Raw genomic sequence first — 19,886 nt, 5'->3', positions numbered from 1 at the left:
AGCTCCCTCAGTTGCTGAACCTGCTACAGAGAGCTTTAACCAAAATGACAATGACCCACTCTTTCTATGAGCCAGCACAGCCTGTGTGTGTGTGGAGGGGGATCTGGGGGAAAAAAACAATTAACCTGAATTAGGGCCAGACTAGTTACCATCATTTTCTCACATTGCCATTGACAGTTTTTTCTATTGTCTCTTTTTGGTCCATTTAGATTGTTAATGTAGATTGTATACAAAAAAATGTAAAAAATGTTATGGTTAAAAATGTTCATGTTTTACTGTGACTTGTTGTAGGCTCCTAAGTGGACCATAAGGTTAAAAACCAAACCAAATTAAGAAAACAATTTTTTTTAATTAAATAATAAATTTAATAGTTTTTTTTTTAAACTCTCTTTTGGGTCACTTTTGTTGACAATAAAAAGTTAATTTGTAGTTCTAAACATATTTAGGGTGTTTTTTACTCACTTTTTGTCACTCCCACGAGGAATTACATGCACATGGCCAATTATGCAAATTAGGTGATTACGTCATTTAGCGACTTTTCGGACAGCCAATAGCTACTTTCCTTACTAAGGAGTTGGCAACACTGGACTGAATGGAAGCGATAATTATTAGTTTTTTTACTCCGCTGTTCTCTGGAAGAAATTACCAGTCCTTACTGTCTGAGACCGAATCAAGACTGGTTTTACGCGAGACCGGTCTCGAGTATTACAACACTGGTGTTTATACTGTATACATCATTGTGCTTGACGCTCTAGTTATTATGTTGCAGTATTTGTTACAGTATTTTGCACTGTGAAGATATAACATTTGAATCTTTTCGACCGAGAAGGACTATGGGAAATCAAGTCAACAGTATCAAGCGAGCTCATTCTGGTGCATACACGCACCAATGTCAAGAAACTACAATCCCCAGAAGCCCTTGTATCGTTGACTTTGGCAAGGTTTCTGTGGACGTGGGAAAGGGTCTGCTCAACGCTCACAGAAACAAATGTCCATGGGTGTATGTTGCAATCGAAATGAACAGCCTTGACATGCACATTTGATTCAACATATATATGTGAATTAAAATATGTGGCTTAAACCTGAAGAGATATTGCTGAAAAATGCATTAAAGTTATGGGTGACAGAAAAAGGCAACGAATATTTCGTATTACAAAGGAGGCGAGGATATGGCGAAGGAGGAGGCGGTTTGACAGGTATGTGTTCTATGCATTGCTGGGCTGGTAAAACCTAGTGCCATTCTAGCAAAGTGTGCATGCCATCGGACAATGGTTCATATTTCCGGTCTATTTTCTAACGTCACCCTTCAGATCCTGTCATGTAATCATAAGGGTGGGAGGCAGACAATTCTCCAGATCCTCGTGTCAAATGGACAGGCTGGACCCCAAACGTTAGTTTAGATTGCAATAGGTATTGCAATTTAACAGTTTACAGCTGGGATATTCAACCGGGGTCCGCAGCGCCCAATGGGTCTGCGTAGGTACTGCAGGGGTTCGACAAAATGTTAGATTTGTTTGTGTGGATTTTTTTCCCCCCAATGTTTTTATAAATATTGCGTGCAACAACAGAGTAAACACATTTTGAATGACATACCTACAGTAGATCTTTTTTATTTTTCCACTCCTAATATTGACCAAATGACACTAATTGGTACCATTTACACTCACTGGAGTATCTGACATAGGCTATCAGTGCGAATAGGCTACCAGTACAGCAAGTGCTGCTGGTAAGCTTTCTTGACTCGGACAAAAAAAATTGTCAACACATGGCTAACCTTTACTTAAACAGCTGCTCTTAGCGAAAATGTGTTTAGAGTTGCCTTTCTAGCTAATAGGCAATGTTCGAGTTTACACGTCCTAATCCAAACTATCCACCAAATCTATTAATTTAAAAATGTTGATTACTTCTCCTTGCCATTATCATTCACCTGCTAACGGATGATGGTGTTCCCTGGGTCACCGGTTTTCCTGGGAGGGTGTCCCTAGACAAGAAAAGGTTGAAGACCCCTGGTTTATGGTATAGCCTGCCTACGATGCAGATTATTTACTTACTGACTAAGCCATCAACAAAATTGCCTCTGTTTAGGCTGCAAAACACTGTCACAACACTTGATGATGCTGTCAGAGATGTCTGTTGTTTTGGTACACACACACACACAAAATGACACAGTAGTGTCATATTGGGTTGCTGACATTTGCTTTAGCTTTATAGGTGGAGCAATATGCTATATTGAGGGCGCACAGCACTTCTGTATGATAATGTACTCGAGTATGATGCCCTAGAGAGGCAGAAGAGCCAGGTCAGTCGTCATCCATTCCACAGTCTCTGTCTGATCTACTGATTCCTAGCTTTTGAAATGGGATGATCCTGTTCGACATCATGAAAATAGTGTTTGTTGATCTTTGAGATCAATGCTGCCCTATTGTATAACACATTGATCCTCCTTCAACATGCAATTCAGCAGTCAGTGAACACGTTTACATGCGCACAGTGTTCCAGATAGTAGCTCATATCCCACTTAGTCTCATCTTAATCGGGATAAGCTGTTTACATGCACCTTTTGATATTTCATTTCTTACAGTAAAATTCTACAACAAATGTTGCTTTTTTTTCTTGGGAACAGGAGTGGGGAAATATTATTTCTTTCTTTCAACATCTCTTGAGAAAATGCGCATGTAATGTGTTATCTTTGACACTGTTATGCAAGCAGACAGTATTTCAACCACATAAAATATGTGCCCAAGATGAACTGGGGCGGCAGCGTAGCCTAGTGGTTAGAGCGTTGGACTAGTGACATAAAGGTTGCAAGTTTGAATCCCTGACCTGACAAGGTACAAATCTGTCGTTCTGCCCCTGAACAAGGCATTTAACCCACTGTTCCTAGGCCGTCATTGAAAATAAGAATTTGTTCTTAACTGACTTGCCTAGTTAAATAAAGGTGAAAAGTATTTTCATTTCCTTAACCGGTTAAAACCAATATTTTGCTCAGGACCAATCTGTTTTGGAGTTAATGTGTTTTCTCCCTGGTCCCTAAACAAACCAGACAACTTTACCGGTGTTAGATTACTAATGCATTCATTCTATCGATATAAGACATTATTCTGGTGAGCACTACTTTATTTACTCTTTTAGGGCAAAACAGTATGACAGAAGAGAAGCTACATGTATCTAACTATAGTTGACAAATGGCCTACCAAATGTCGGAGATTCTAAGCAGAAACGGTTTAGTACAGAGTAGCCTACCAGCAAAATAAATTATTATGGAATTATTGGTTTGAACTGCACAGGTAGCCTACTTTTTGAAGTGATTTGTTTAACAATCAGATAAAAACATCACATAACACTCTTGATGTGTGAAACTGAGCCTGCGCAAACCGCGAAAAACAACATCAAACAGGATAAGATGTTTACATGCCGCAGTATCTGTCTAAGATCAGTATATCCCAGGCATGTTATCCAGGTTTCTCATAACCGGGATACAAGCCTTTTCGGGTTATTGTAAACAGGATATGATGTTCATACGAGTCAACTCAAAACAGAATACTTGAGTATCCTGAATAATAGTGGGATATTGGTGTGCATGTAAACGTGGTCACATGCAATCAGTGAATGTCAGCTGTCCGTTTCCCAATAATAGTAGGTTTTCTTGCACATGGTCACACACAGCCTCTGACAAGCCAATTATCAGCTGTTGATCACAGTAATCCACTTGACTGAAACAGCATAGCTAACTTTCACATTTGCCACATCTCTAAAACAAAACAAATGGCAATCTGGTGGCCTTCTAGTCTATTGAAGCTGACGGTGCCAGTGGCTGTAGTCTACCGATAGTAATGGTAGATGTCTCTGTAAAAAAAAGAGGGACACTGAGAACACCATCTAGCTCTGTCCCTTAGAACATCAGAGCTATAATTACAGGTAATTAATGGGTTTGATGAAGTGGAACACAATAGCTTTCTCTTCTGACTGGGCTAATGATGGTGGAGGCCCCCCAGTGTCTGCTCTCCTCCTGTTCAACGTCTCCCCTGAAGCCCCCTCCAACTCAAGGATCTTTTTATCCTGAAGTATCCAGATGTAAATCTCAAATGGCCACAGGGCAGAGGGCAGGCTATTATTTAGGGATACCTGCTCGCTTAATTGGGCCCTTGCATATGCACAGGTTTTTACGTAGAAATTCTGCCAATCTTTTATAATGGATGATCTCTTGATAAAACTAACTCTGTAATCAGTTCATAGATGTGGTCTAGTCCACCAGCCGGCTATTAGTAGCAATTAACCTGAGGGTGAGGTTAAGGCCACTGTACAGCTGTGTCATGATTCCCCAGCCCAGCAGCCATAGATGCTGCTGATGCAGTCGGGCCGGAATAGCAGTAAAGGCCTAGCTCTGATCTTGTTAATAATTTATGTAGGCAACTACGGTCCTAGATAGGTAACACAACACTGTTGGTTTGAACCACGACAGGCAGGATACTTTAATGTGATGATAATCAGCACAATATCTGTTGAGTTTTCCACGATTCTATGTTACATGATTGATAACCCAGGTGGGAGGGCTGTTTTGTTTGCTAGATTCTGTACAATCAATAGGCATGAAATTGCCTCATGATTTTGAAATGTCTTATCATGCATGTATAATGTCTGACTGTTAATGGGAAGTATGATTTCTACTTACTTTTTTTGACAGGTCTTCTGGTTGGAACTCTTGATACAATGCTGGATTCCACGTCTAAGGTTGCTCCATTTCGCATTCTACACCAGACACCGGACTCTCAGATCTACTGGTCAATAGCATGTGGTGAGAGTTTTTGCTCTACATTTTCTCAACTATCTCCATTGTCAGAATAGCCACAAGTAAACATTAAAGGCTACAGTAATGTAATAACTACAATCATGTAATGACAACCTTTGAGGATTGTATTTTAGTCGACACTCATTTCCCATTTTGTGACAATAGATGGCTTAGTCATGCATAGTGTAAACAGTTTCCTTTCCATTGTGACTGAGTTTTCCCTGTGATTAGGTGGCACCAAGGAGGAGATCAACCAACACTGGGAGTGGCTGGAGAAGAACCTCATGAGAACCTTGTCTGTGTTTGACTCCAGCGATGACATCACCAGCTTTGTGCAGGGCAAGATCAGAGTAAGTAATCGCTACAGATAATTAAACGCATAGTTTACACAGACACCACTATTGTTGATCTCTGCCACTCTCACAGGGAGATGGAGGCCTCCTACAGACTTAATGATTTATTAATATAGTGAAGCCTACTGATGCAGCAAGTGCTTACTCTTTGAAAACAGTTGGTGGTGATTATGGTCTTTCACTGATTACTGTTTCTGATATGAAAACCTTTGACTGTTTATTGAAAGCTAAGAAAAGGATAGTAGGTTTGTAATAAAAATGTGAATTTAAGAAACGATATGATGCTAATTTATATGCCTTGACATAAATGTTACAGAATGGAGATGGCATGCTGACGTGTTTAGACTGCTAATTATATTTGTTTCTTTCAGTGACCATGAGAGAGATGTTGTCCTCTTCTCTCTATAAAGGGGCTGATTGCTGAGGAAGGGAAGGTGTCAGGCGTGCAGGAGGACGACCCTGAGAAGTTCCGTGAAGCACTGCTGAGGTTTGAGAAATGGTTTGACCTCCCTCAGAAGGAGAAGCTGGTCACCTACTACTCTTGTAGCTACTGGAGGGGCCGCGTGCCCTGCCAGGGCTGGCTCTACCTCAGCACCAACTTCCTGTCCTTCTACTCATATCTGCTGGGCTCCGAGGGTGAGACGAGACAGAAACCTGAACAAGCCCTCACTGTTGACTAACAGTCACTTAAATGCAGGAACTGTCAGGCTTCATCCATTTACTTGTATTTGGATACAATATTATTATCATTCCATGTCATGACAGAATGGCAGTGAGTTAATCATTAAAGATCATCTATTTCCTCTTCAGTGAAGCTGGTAGTCTCGTGGAATGAGATCTGGAGGCTGGAGAAAACGTCCAATGTCATTCTGACGGAGAGCATTCATGTTTTGGCCAATGGGGAGGACCACTACTTCTCGATGTTCCTGCACCTCAGTGAGACCTTTCTGATCATGGAGCAACTTGCTGACTACTCCATCAAACGCCTATTTGATAAGGAGACCTTCCAGGAAGAGCCCTCCCTCTCAGACCCACTACAGATCACCAAGAGGCATACTGCCTGTCACTTCTTTTTTACTCATATTTGACAGTTATTTCAGGACACCATAGTGAATGGAGATGATATTATTATTTTGTTTACTACCTCCATGCTCTCAAGCTGTCCTCCTTTTTTCACTACTTTTCTTTTTTGCTCTCCTTCAGAGGCTTGGAAACTAATGCTAGGAATGAGCAATTCCGGGCCTTCTTCAGGCTGCCTAAAGAGGAGAACCTGCTGGAGGTTTATGAGAGCTTCCTATGGGTTCCATTCAGCCACTACAACACGCTTGGGAAGATCTGTCTGTCTGAGAGCTACCTGTGTTTCGCTAGCCAGGATGGCAGCCAGTGCCACGTCATCATCCCCATGAGAGAGGCAAGACACAGCGCACTACCTTGACACTCAACTAATTTAATAACCTCTGTGGCTCAGTGGTTTTGCTCAATGTTGTTGACCCAAACACCTATCCTTGCAGGTGATTGGTGTGGAGAAGCCGGACCGTAGCAGCAGGGCTTTGACTGTGTGTGTGCGGGGTAAGAGGGCTCTGAGGTTCTCTGAAGTTCGGGACTTTGACCGTCTCAGCAATGCAATCAGCAGGAGGTGTGGGATGACTGCCAGTCCTCAACACTCTGCATCAACTGAGGTGACTAACTTCCTGTTTTGAACCTTTTTACTGCTAGGTCTCTGCCCCAAAGGCACAATTCCAGTTCGTCTGCAACCCTCCAAATGTGTCTAAGGGGGCTTTCACATCAAATTGGTTAAAGCGTTTTTTCCTCACTCTGGTGCATTTAACCCCTTGGTTCGGTTCATTTGAACTGGTGTGAACACTAACTGCACTCGGGAGCGCACCAAACAATGCACCGTGCTTCTCTCAAAAAGGGTGATCTCAGTCCATTTCCATTCGTACCGTGGTGTGTTTCACTGCAGGTGTGAACGCAATTTGGACCAAGCACAGGAAAAGAAGCAGAGATGTGCAGTATTATTGGTTGTTTGACTATGAGGATTTGAGAAAATGCACGCGTTATCAGAACTTGGTTTCTCTGAAACATTTGTGAGTAGCAGCACATTTATGAGCACATCCTATGCAGATTAAGGTAGACCGGGGCTATCCAGGGGATATAGGCTACTGAATATATTCACTGCACGTTGTAGTTAGAGCAACTATTGCTCTATTTTCCTCCCAAATGTTGTTGGAAGACCAAAACTAAAGTATTGTAACGATTGGCTGGGACACACAAGTGATGATCATAGATGGATTTAACATGAGCATTTTTGCCTAGTGAACAAAATACTTGCATGAACATGTTAGTTCGTTTGACATTTGGCAGTGTGTAACCAACTGGACCAAATGTAAAAATATCTGCCAGGCTATAATTGCTGCCATTCAAAACAAACTGTGGGTTCACTGTGCCTTGCAGGGTATCAGAAGGGAGTGCCAAAACCTCATCAATCACTTTGAGGACAACCCAGAGGAGGTGGCTATGATGGTGGGACAGAAGGAGAGCAGCAAGGCCGTCAGCAATGAGGCCCTCATGACTGTGTTCCACCCCCAAGATGCTGAAAACCTGGATGCCAAAATGGTGGGATTTTACTCTAAAATATGACCTCTCCTAATATGAAGAAATATAAAATTTCTGGTTTCTCTAGGAGTGCTGTATTTTCCACCCAGTGTGAGAATGTGCTCTCCTTGTACTGTCTAGGTGTCTCAGCCTTGACAGCTCATTTCTTATTCTGCTGTTTCATCTCTGTGCCTGACAGCTAAAGGAGAAGATGAAGGAGCAGTCATGGAACATCCACTTCTCAGAGTATGGCCGTGGCACCAGTATGTTCTGTACCAAGAAGACACGAGACCTGATTGTGCGTGGCGTCCCTGAGGCCTTAAGAGGAGAACTCTGGATGCTCTTCTCAGGTTCTGTTTGATATGGATCTTTCACTGTTATTTGGCTCATATGTCTCCTTCACTGATGTGTAAAAGTGTGGTGTCTTTAATGTTTTGCAATATGTGTTTTGTTTAAATATGGTGTGGTGTTTTGTCTTGGTACCATAGGTGCAGTCAATGACATGGCCATTAACCCTGGGTATTACAGTGAGATAGTGGATCAGTCTCTGGGGACCAGCACCCTTGCCACTGATGAGATAGAGCGAGACCTGCACCGCTCCCTACCAGAGCACCCTGCCTTCCAGAGCGACACAGGCATCTCTGCCCTGCGCAGAGTCCTCACTGCATATGCCTACAGGAACCCCAAAATCGGCTATTGCCAGGTGCTAAGCTAGAAACCCCTATAACACTTTCCTGCGTTCTTTCTTTCAAAAAGCTCATAGGCATCTTTACATCTATCCTCCTTTTCTCTTGTGAAGGCCATGAACATCCTGACGTCGGTCCTGTTGCTCTATGCTAAAGAGGAGGAGGCTTTCTGGCTGCTAGTGGCCATCTGTGAGAGGATGCTGCCTGACTACTTTAACCGCAGGATCATTGGTGAGAGACGCAGCTGAATAACAATATCATTTTTAGTGTTGCATCACATTAAATATATGCAGTGTACGTGTGTTTGATACTAAATACCTAGCTTACACTTTCTCCCATAACTGCTATAAATCCTGTTTACAAATATCTTGTATTTCCTCAGGTGCCCTGGTGGACCAGGCGGTGTTTGAGGAGCTGATCCGAATGCACCTCACCCAGCTGACAGAGCACATGACAGACCTGACCTTCTTCTCCTCTGTGTCCCTGTCCTGGTTCCTCACCCTGTTTATCAGCGTCCTGCCCATAGAGAGTGCTGTCAACGTGGTCGACTGCTTCTTCTACGACGGCATCAAAGCCATCCTGCAGCTGGGCCTGGCTGTGCTCGACTACAACATGGAGGGCCTGATCAGCTCCAATGACGACGCTGAGGCAGTCACCATCCTCAGCAAGTGAGTGTCAACACAGAGAGGGCGAGACCTGAAGGTCAACTGAATTGGTTATTTCAAAGTACTGTATTAGGTTCATGATGAATTGTGAAGTAACAATATCCAAAACAGTGAGTTAATTCTACAGGAATTCCCATCTTGTTAATGTTACTTAACTGCTGCTCTGTTTGCCCTGGCAGGTTTTTCGATAATGTGACCAATAAGGACAGTCCTCTACCACAAACAGTGCAGCAAAACTCAGTGGGGAACAACGACAAAGCATCATCCCTCTCCAAGGTGGACATCAGTGATCTCATCAAAGAAGCCTATGAGGTACTGTAACGGTCAGAGTTGCTAGGACTGACCCCATGTCTCAATGTCAGGCTTGTCATTTAGCCTTTTTAATTTGCTTATAGAAATATGGAGACATGAAATCAGAGGAAGTAGAGCGCATGCGGAAAAGAAACAAACTGTATGTAATCCAAACATTAGAGGATACGACGAAACAAAATGTGGTGAGTGGCACATCCCCAAACTTCCATTGCAACATTTTGGCATTGTTTATGACAATATGATGTAGGATTAATTGAGATTTACTTTTTCCTCAGCTACGGGTAGTTTCACAAGAAGTAAAGTTCAGTCCTTCCCAGCTTGATAACCTTTATGCATTGTTCAAGGTATCACAATCACTCTTTTCAAATAATAATATACTACTGCATACTGTAAACTACATGCATTAATATTCCTTCTCATAGACACAGAGTTGACACGACTGGCATGAAAAATGGAAATGTGTTGAAAATAGACAGATTTAACTGCTGGAAATTGAGTACTTCAATGTGTTTCCAGAGGCAACATTTCCTCAGCTGCTACTGGACGATGAACAGCCCAGTGCTGCTGCACCACGACCCCAGCCTGGCCTATCTGGAGCAGTACCAGCTGGGCTTCCATCAGTTCAGGCTGCTCTTCACCCTCCTGGAACCCTGGTCCCTCTGCAGCGGCAACGATGCCCTCTTCCTCTGGGCCTTCCGCCTGCTGGATGAGAACCAGGATGGCCTTGTCAACTTCAAAGAGTTCTGCTGTGCCCTGGGTAAGGCTAGACCAGTGCTCTGATGCATTGCTACAGGTCTATGATCGCTGTTTTCACCATTATCTGTGGGAACGGTATGTCACATCTAATCCAGCATCAACCTTATGCAATTTTTCATGCAAATGTTCTTTCTGCAGACATTTTGTACAGCGGCACTTTCACCAACAAACTGAAATTCCTGTTCAAGCTTCATCAGCCACCAGGTAAGTAAGATCACCAGAAACTGCATAAGCACCTTCTCTCTCACTTGTCATTCTATGTCCATGATACTTTTGATCTGTATTCCTTCTGCTTGAATACATCATTTAGAATAAAAAACAAATCTGACTCCCAATTCGCCAGGTTGCAGTTGTAAATGAGAACTTGTTCTCAACTAGCCTACCTGGTTAAATAAAGGTGAAATAAAAAATAAAGGGTTGCAAAAGGTCGGAAACTTTCCGGTAAATTAAGTTAAGTCCTGGAAGTTAAGTCCTCGAATTTTGCTTAAATTCATCAAAAAAGTTACCTTAAAACAGTGAACCTTTTTTGTGGGATATACATAAGGAAATTCTAGGTCTTGTGGCATATTTTGGTTAAACTATCCCCAATTCAATGGAATTGCAACCCTCTGCATGCACAGTGCACTCTTCCATCACATGTAGAGCTGATTCACAAGATCTTGCACACAAATGAGATGCAATTGAGCCCAAACTACTACACTGTCTGAGACAAGGACTACATGCTTTCTGGTAAGTTTTGATTACAATACTGGGTGTGGTGAATAGATTTTATGACATACATGATTTTTTTGTTAACTAGTAAATAGTCGCCTACAGCAAAGTGTTTTAAATAATTTCTAACTTGTTAACAATTTCTGCTAGTTAGTTTTTGCCACCATGTGGGTTTTGGCTTGCTTGAGCCTGCTAACTGAGGAGTGTTAATTTGTTTCCATACATGTTTCATTTTAAAACATGTATCTTACAAAGGAGTTGTTTAACTACTTAACTATTTATCTGTACATGGAATTGTATTCTTTTTTTTGCAATTTTTTTTTCCTATCTTTACAGGAAAATGCCACAGGCACTATCTGATGTGTGGAGACATTTCACTGCAGCTAATGTAGAAGGAAAAGCTGTGTGCAGTTGCAAATACTGTGCCAAATCATATGTGAAGATTGCAACAAAGATGCAGAATCATCTGACCAAGCGCATAAAGTGCCCTCAGCGCTCACAACAAGCATCCTCTGACAAAAGTCCCTCTACTTCTATTCGTGGTGAAAATGATGAATCAGACTCCTTATCAATAGCAACAGCTCATGGTCCTCCTGGAATCAGAAGTTTTTTTGACTCAATTGATGAACGTAGTCAGAGAAATGCTGATGAATGTCTTGCTTGAGCTCTGTATGCAACTGCTTCACCTCTGATGCTCACAGGCAATGTGTATTGGAAGAGATTTCTGAATGTTCTTCGCCCAGCATACATCGCTCCAACCAGACATGCTTTATCTACTCATTTGCTGGATGCAGAGTTAAACAGAGTTCAAGTGAAGGTCAAGCAAATCATAGAGAAAGCAGACTGTATTGCAATCATCTCTGATGGGTGGTCGAATGTTCGTGGGCAAGGAATAATTAACTACATCATCTCCACCCCTCAACCAGTATTCTACAAGAGCACAGACACCAGGGACAACAGACACACCAGTCTCTACATTGCAGATGAGCTGAAGGCAGTCATCAATGACCTTGGACCCCAGAAGGTATTTGCACTGGTGACAGACAATGCTGCGAACATGAAGGCTGCTTGGTCTAAAGTGGAGGAGTCCTACCCTCACATCACACCCAAGGGCTGTGCTGCTCATGCATTGAATCTGCTCCTCAAGGCCATCATGGCACTGAAAACAATGGATACTCTACAAGAGAGCCAAGGAAATGGTTAGGTATGTGAAGGGTCATCAAGTTATAGCAGCAATCTACCTCACCAAGCAAAGTGAGAAGAATAAGAGCACCACATTGAAACTGCCCAGCAACACCCATTGGGGTGGTGTTGTCATCATGTTTGACAGTCTCCTGGAGGGGAAGGAGTCTCTCCAAGAAATGGCCATATCACAGTCTGCCGATATGGACAGCCCCATCAAGAGGGTCCTCCTGGATGATGTATTTTGGGAGAGAGTGGTAAGCAGCCTGAAACTCCTGAAACCTATAGCAGTAGCCATTGCACAGATTGAGGGAGACAATGCCATCCTGTCTGATGTTCAGACTCTGCTTGCAGAGAAGAAATCTTTACTGCCCTGCCCACTTCACTGTTGCTCCAAGCAGAGGAAACTGTAGTTCTGAAATACATCAAAAAGCATGAAGACTTCTGCCTGAAGCCCATACACGCCGCAGCGCACATGTTGCACCCCAAGTATGCTGGCAAGAGCATCCTGTCTGGTGCAGAGATCAACAAGGCCTATGGGGCTTTTTGAGCCTGACAACGAGCCATCCTCATCAAGGTTGGAATGTGACCGTGAAGATAAGGCCTCAGTCTGATGTTTAAGAGGTGGATATTGAGGAGGTCCAGGGAAAAGACATGGAAGCCTGAGAGGAAGACAATCAAAGCTTTAGTTTCTAGACTATCATTTTACAGATGTATGTTTAAAAAAAAATTGTGAGATGCGATGGATTATTGGCGATCATTCAATATTCCCTTTTGTTGTTCAGTGAAATCATCCCATGTGAAGAGTCAACTCTTCTAATTAAAGTTAAATTCATAACACATTTTTTATTTTATTTTTCCTATTGGAAGGATTTAATAATTTGCAATTATGTCTACTTATGATAAGGTAGAAGGTTTATGTTTATGTCTCCATGTATGGTAAATATATCCAATGCAAAAAAAAAATCTACATTTTAAATGGCATTAATATTAATTTGCATATATTTCCATTAATTACCATATATTTCCGTTAATTCCCAAGGAAAGTTTCCACCTCTGAATATTCCCCAAAATGTGCAACCCTACTCCCAGTACAGTTTTGCTGTAAACGATGCCCTTCTAATTTCAACTGTACTGTATATTTCGTGCTACTCTTCTACTCGCCAGCTAATCTCTTTGTTAACTGTTCCTTACGTCTGTCCCTACAGTAATGTTGCATGCTCTCACAGACAATGTCGTCTTCTAGCTTTCACAGGGAGTCCTTTCCACTCAAAGGGCCAAAGACTTCCTCACTTTATTCCAATGACTGACGACCTATCCCACTTGAGTCGATTGACTGGTCAGCTTGCTTTGCTCTTTTCTTTCTCTGCTCTAACCATTTCACTATTGGCTTCTCTGTGCTTTTCTCTTTGGTAAATGCTCATCTGTCTGTTTGTCTTTAACAATTTCTTAAGTTGGTCTCTTTTGTCATGTACAATTTGTTTCACTACGATCTAGTTATGTGTTCTTGTAGACAAGGTTTATATATGATATAAATTCTAACTGGTTATGGTTTAGTATAGCAAAATGTACTTTACAGTTACTGTATGACTTCCTTTGACTTAAATGAATGTACTTTACACTATGTAGTGTCTGATCTCCCAGAAGATGGCGTGATCAGGAAAAGCCCTGAAAGAGGTAATTTATTTGGCCTGTCTCTTTTTCTCTTTTACCAAGCTCTTCACAATATTGCTAATTTAAACAGATTATCGTTGTACACATGACCCATTTGTGTCTGAAAACTGCACTTTCCACAGGCAAAGGGAAAGTGGATCTGCAGGCCTACCTGAAACAATGGCAAGATGAGATACTAAAGAAAGAGGAGAGCATCAAGGATTTACCCAGGATTAACCAGGTAGATACACCCATATCTAGGTTAACATGTCGTCAATCAGGTGAATATGCAATGCAGATGTCTTTCCAACAGATCAACTTTGAACAATTTAATCCACATGTTATGTCATTACTTTATGCAAAAACCAACACAATAACAAAATCTTAAAATTGTATTCAGCCCTTTTTTTTATGTTGTCAGGCTCAGTTCATCCAGTTCTCCAAAACGCTCTACAACCTGTTCCATGGTGACCCAGAAGAGGAGTCTCTGTACCGTGCTGTGGCTCGAGTCACCAGTCTTCTGCTGAGGATGGAAGAAGTAGGGCGCAGGCTCCAGGAGCCCACCAGCCCCCAGAAGTCCACCACTAGCCCCACCCAGGCTGCCCTAGAGGGGGCTCTACTCGACAGGGAGGCCTGCAGCACCCCTGAGAGAAGCTCAGACACCCCTAGCGCTACCATCACCCTGGAGGCAGGCTCCATCCCACAGGAGGTGGAGTGGTCATTCGCCTTTGAGCAGATCTTGGCATCGCTGCTCAACGAGCCTGTCCTTGTGCGCTTCTTTGAGAGGCCTGTGGACATTCAGGCCCGACTGGACTATGCCAAGGGTGCTCAGTTGAAAGCAAAGACAAACAAGTGAACTGAAGGATAAACTGTGGTTCTTAACTTCTCAAAGCCATTAAGTCTCTATGTTCACTATTCTCTACAGTTCTTTCTCCGCCTGGTCAGGTAACAGGAGTATATTCTAAGCCAACCCTGTTCACTGTAACCAAACGCAAGGAAAACACTTGTAGAGAAAACATTCACACCTTTTAACGCCTATAGATTCCAGTTGTATCTTGTTGATTCATTGTTTTAGTCCTGTCATCTGCACACCAGAAAACCTGCTCAAGCATCTTGCTTCTATGTGTCAAAGTGTTTTTTCTCATGCAGCCTTACATCACTTAGCTAATTTTTTTAGAAACACCAGGCTTTCAAATTGGGGTGAGCGTGATCAGTTGACTTGTGTGGAATATGTAGGGAGCAGCAACACACTCCAGGGTAATCACTTGAAGTCAATCATTGCATGAAACCAGCACATGTAGATGGGATAGATAATTGTATGAGACCTTTACTGTTGCTCATCCATAATTATGCAATGAATTAAACCTAGAATGGAGAGATGAAAGAGACACTACTATGTTATTGTATTTCTGGGTTTACTTTGTAATGACGGGATATGGCCAATTTATTTCTGGTCAATTTGTGGAGAGGGGCTTTTGAAAAACGATGGGACCACTACTTGCTAAAGGCCCAAGGCCGATTGTTGGAATTCTACATTTCAGTTTTTTTACAACCTCTATTATGCTTTTGACTTCAAATCCATTTGTTTTGTTGAAGTATCATGAGTGAGGGAAGAAGAGCATGTTGTCATTGCCATTTCAAATCACTTTCAGGACACAAACTAAAAACAAATTGGATAGTTGCAGTTGAGGCAACCACTGTTGTCAAATGAGGACATTGTGCAATATTCTTGTATCTACTACTGTCTGAGTCTTTAAGGGAAATTAAGTAATGTGTATATATAATTTGATACACAGAGGAATGGACAATAAACATGTGTTATGATTATGTTCTCTTTTGATTGATGTATAGTTTAATTGATTTGCAAAGGGATTACTAAATATTTTTCAGAGTAAATGTTATATTCATTTTTTTTATCATGTCTTGTAAAAGGAAATTCTTGTTGTTTGATTATATTTGTGAGACAGAAGATAAAATGATTTGATAGGTGTAACTGGTAGTGTGGCCTGTTACACATTCCTTTATATATCGTTTTCCTTTTTTGAAGTCCTTTACAGCATGAAACTGTGCATGGGCATGGATACCTTATGATGATACAGTGAGGGAAAAAAGTATTTGATCTCCTGCTGATTTTGTACGTTTGCCCACTGACAAAGAAATGATCAGTCTATAATTTTAATGGTAGGTTTATTTGAACAGTGAGAGACAGAATAACAACAAAAAAATCCAGAAAAACACATGTCAAAAAATGTATAAATTGATTTGCATTTTAATGAGGGAAATAAGTATTTGACCCCCTCTGCAAAACATTACTTAGTACTTGGTGGCAAAACCCTTGTTGGCAATCACAGAGGTCAGACGTTCTTGTAGTTGGCCACCAGGTTTGCACACATCTCAGGAGGGAATTTGTCCCACTCCTCATTGCAGATCTTCTCCAAGTCATTAAGGTTTCGAGGCTGACGTTTGGCAACACGAACCTTCAGCTCCCTCCACAGATTTTCTGTGGGATTAAGGTCTGGAGACTGGCTAGGCCACTCCAGGACCTTAATGTGCTTCTTCTTGAGCCACTCCTTTGTTGCCTTGGCTGTGTGTTTTGGGTCATTGTCATGCTGGAATACCCATCCACGACCCATTTTCAATGCCCTGGCTGAGGGAAGGAGGTTCTCACCCAAGATTTGACGGTACATGGCCCAGTCCATCATCCCTTTGATGCGGTGAAGTTGTCCTGTCCCCTTAGCAGAAAAACACCCCCAAAGCATAATGTTTCCACCTCCATGTTTGATGGTGGGGATGATGTTCTTGGGGTCATAGGCAGCATTCCTCCTCCAAACACGGCGAGTTGAGTTGATGTCAAACAGCTCCATTTTGGTCTCATCTGACCACAACACTTTCACCCAGTTGTCCTCTGAATCATTCAGATGTTCATTGGCAAACTTCAGACGGGCATGTATATGTGCTTTCTTGAGCAGGGGGACCTTGCTGGCGCTGCAGGATTTCAGTCCTTCACGGCGTAGTGTGTTACCAATTGTTTTCTTGGTGACTATGTTTACAGCTGCCTTGAGATCATTGAGAAGATCCTCCCATGTAGTTCTGGGCTGATTCCTCACCGTTCTCATGATCATTGCAACTCCACGAAGGGAGATCTTGCATGGAGCCCCAGGTTGAGGGAGATTGACAGTTCTTTTGTGTTTCTTCCATTTGCGAATAATCGCACCAGCTGTTGTCACCTTCTCACCAAGCTGCTTGGCGATGGTCTTGTAGCCCTTTCCAGCCTTGTGTAGGTCTACAATCTTGTCCCTGACATCCTTGGAGAGCTCTTTGGTCTTGGCCATGGTGGAGAGTTTGGAATCTGATTGATTGATTGCTTCTGGCTCCCAGGTGTCTTTTATACAGGTAACAAGCTGAGATTAGGAGCACTCCCTTTAAGAGTGTGCTCCAAATTAATCTCAGCTCGTTACCTGTATAAAAGACACTTGGGAGCCAGAAATCTTTCTGATTGACAGGGGGTCAAATATTTATTTCCCTCATTAAAATGCAAATCAATTTATAACATTTTTGACATGCGTTTTTCTGGATTTTTTTTGTTATTCTGTCTCTCACTGTTCAAATAAACCTACCATTTAAAATTATAGACTGATCATTTCTTTGTCAGTGGGCAAACGTACAAAATCAGCAGCGGATCAAATACTTTTTTCCCTCACTGTAACTAATCATTCCAAATGCAACACAGTTGGTTCTGAATGACTTACTTTATTTCTTGGTTTGATGTGGTGTACTATAAAATGCAGAATTTTTGTCAAATTGATTATTGAAAAAACCTGCTTCAATGTCCTCTGTGTAGTATGGATATTTATATTTTACATAAGCAGTTATAAATGTTTATTTTTTTCAAAATTTGTCCGTCAGGAAAAGGACAGCTGAGCAACTTTTACATGGTTTGTATTTTCTGTATTTGAGCGTTCTTCCTCAGTGCCATCTGCGTGCAAAATCAAACCTTGCTGTTATATTATAGTCTCTTAAATAGACCCCCTATCCCACAGCAATAATCACTTGGCTTAGTAAATATTTCTAAAATGCTGTTCCTTGTTATAATAGCTGCTAAGATGAATATACGTATTTGTCACTTTAAAGCCTTTACTTGACAGCACAATATCGTAAAATATAGAGGTAGCTACTCTGCATTTTTTTTAAATCAATATAGTTAAGTTATAAGAGCCCATATTCATTGGAGAACAAGTGTTAGTGTTGGAAATTAGCAGTTTACTCTTTACATTACATTAGTGGTGACTTGAGTGGGAAGTTAAATTCACCTGTGAACAAGTTAACTAAATGAAAGTCTATTAAAATATTTGCAGGGCAATTGCCATTTGAAATGCCACAATTCTCCATTTATAGATTGTTGTGGACTACACTCACATTTAGAAATAAAGAGATTGTGTATAGGCTTTATTAGTTATGCTCTAGACATGTTGTCAGATCTTTATCAACTTGATGCAATACATAGGATAATTGCGTATTACCAGTGAAACTATTTTACGTTACCTTTTATTTCACCTTTAAGCTATTTACGCTTTAAGATGACTCTCATAGCATAAATGTATTTGGGCCTACTTATTGTAAAGGTAATTGCTTGGTTGCCAATTAATGGTCTTAATTAAAATAACCACAGCTAACGTAAATATTATAATTTAAGTCTGTACTGCCTGTTTTTGTTGGGGGGGATCTGGAGGAAAATGAATCCTTTGGAATGTTATGTAGTTTTTGATCTGCCTGTGCCTACCACAAGTGGCACTTTATGTGAATGTCAAACATCTTGAAATGAAATAAAATGTTACAATGTAATAAAATAATCTTAGACATCAAATGTGTTTTTTTGAATGAAAGAGTTGTTTTACAAATAGGCCAAGTGAATGAATGGAACAGCCAGGGTGGGTTTGAACCACTTCTTCAGGTCATAGTTTGCTATGCTTACGTAGAGAGATACACCTACCATGTTTCCCTTTTTATTGCGTCTTGCCTATGACGCTCATCCATATATCAATATGTACATATTCTTATTCCATCCCTTTAGATTTGTGTGTATTAGGTAGTTGGGGAATTGTTATATTACTTGTTAGATGTTACTGCACTGTCGGAACTAGAAGCACAAGCATTTCGCTACACTCGCATTAACATCTGCTAAACATGTGTATGTGACCAATTTTTTTAAAATTTGATTTGATTCTAGATACCCGCATTATCCCCTATTCCCATGTCGAGACTGCTGCTAAATGTTTTGACAGGGTGGTTGTCAGCTTCCACTACCAACACCCATGACATATGCCTACTTAGCCTCCATAAGTCATAGAATACTGGAAGTGCGTGAGAAAAGCTAATAGGTCTACAAAACTCTTCTAAAATCTCACTGACATGAAGATGACCCTAGGTACAGGACCAAATGACCATAGTCAGATAGGGCCTTTGCTAATCGTGATTGGCTAATTTGTTGTGGTGTAGAGAGATCACGAGAAAGCTGTAGCTTGTGGATTTCCCTCTGTGGTCACTTTTGACACCTGTTGTTGATTTAACATTGGTGGAAAAGAGAAAAGATTGGTTGAAAATGACATTAGTAGTAGCTTTCATGCTTATTTAAAAGGTGTTTACAGATGGTTCCAAGGATCCTGATAGTGGATACACGGGAGTGGGAGTTTACAATCCTGAATTTGATGTGCAGATATGTAGAAGACAAACAGATGGACTGTCTGTATACTCTGTCTGTATGCTGAACAGTTGGCAATGGTAGTTGCTCTCCAGTGGGTGGAGGACGCTCAACCTATTAGAATTGTATTATGCGCAGATTCTTTGTCTGTACTGTGTAGTTTATCCTCTGGTAACTTTAATATGAGTGATCTACTATCGGAGGCATTGACTCTATTAAGGAGACTTGAGAGAGTGGTTGTAGTAGTGTGTTTCTGCAGGGTCCTAGCCCATTCAGGTGTGGGAGGGAATGGAATTGTAGACCAAGTAGCCAAATGAGTTTTAAACTAGATATAATTGATATTTGTGCTATACTGGGTAATGGCTAAGATCATTTTTATAGACGTGTAGAAGAGGTGGGACTCCCGAGCACTACGGTTGGCATTTATATGCCCTCCAAAGAAAGGTCAGTGGAACAAGATTCAAAAGGCGGGACGGGGCGGGGGTT

At 41.5% G+C, this 19,886-nt stretch overlaps 1 protein-coding gene across 4 annotated transcripts; it reads left to right on the top strand.

Moving 5' to 3' along the window:
* Positions 1 to 579: 579 nt before the first annotated feature.
* LOC106567772 (TBC1 domain family member 8B) lies at positions 580 to 15,529 on the top strand. 4 transcript variants are annotated; one of them, XM_014137493.3, is made up of 21 exons: positions 580 to 1,196; positions 4,685 to 4,795; positions 5,021 to 5,139; positions 5,553 to 5,778; positions 5,953 to 6,193; positions 6,346 to 6,553; positions 6,654 to 6,821; positions 7,597 to 7,758; positions 7,937 to 8,087; positions 8,226 to 8,440; positions 8,537 to 8,654; positions 8,806 to 9,091; positions 9,268 to 9,400; positions 9,484 to 9,582; positions 9,676 to 9,744; positions 9,917 to 10,157; positions 10,295 to 10,360; positions 13,296 to 13,388; positions 13,679 to 13,726; positions 13,846 to 13,943; positions 14,124 to 15,529. In XM_014137493.3, the coding sequence occupies exons 1-21, from the start codon at positions 1,070 to 1,072 to the stop codon at positions 14,556 to 14,558; spliced, it is 3,414 nt and encodes a 1,137-aa protein (XP_013992968.1). In that variant the 5' UTR covers positions 580 to 1,069; the 3' UTR covers positions 14,559 to 15,529. The 4 variants fall into 4 exon arrangements, 3 of the variants coding, with proteins under 3 accessions (XP_013992968.1, XP_013992970.1, XP_082816548.1); XM_014137495.3 differs by lacking the exon at positions 13,296 to 13,388; XR_001320165.3 differs by lacking the exons at positions 13,296 to 13,388; positions 14,124 to 15,529 and having other exon boundaries at positions 9,919 to 10,157; positions 13,846 to 13,941.
* The last annotated feature ends 4,357 nt before the right edge of the window (positions 15,530 to 19,886 follow it).

This window comes from Salmo salar, chromosome 13 (assembly GCF_965601325.2).
Source record: "Salmo salar chromosome 13, fSalSal1, whole genome shotgun sequence".
In the NCBI taxonomy this organism is placed as follows: domain Eukaryota; kingdom Metazoa; phylum Chordata; class Actinopteri; order Salmoniformes; family Salmonidae; genus Salmo; species Salmo salar.
Note: the sequence above shows the minus strand (reverse complement) of the source record. Positions and strands in the feature narration are given on the sequence as shown.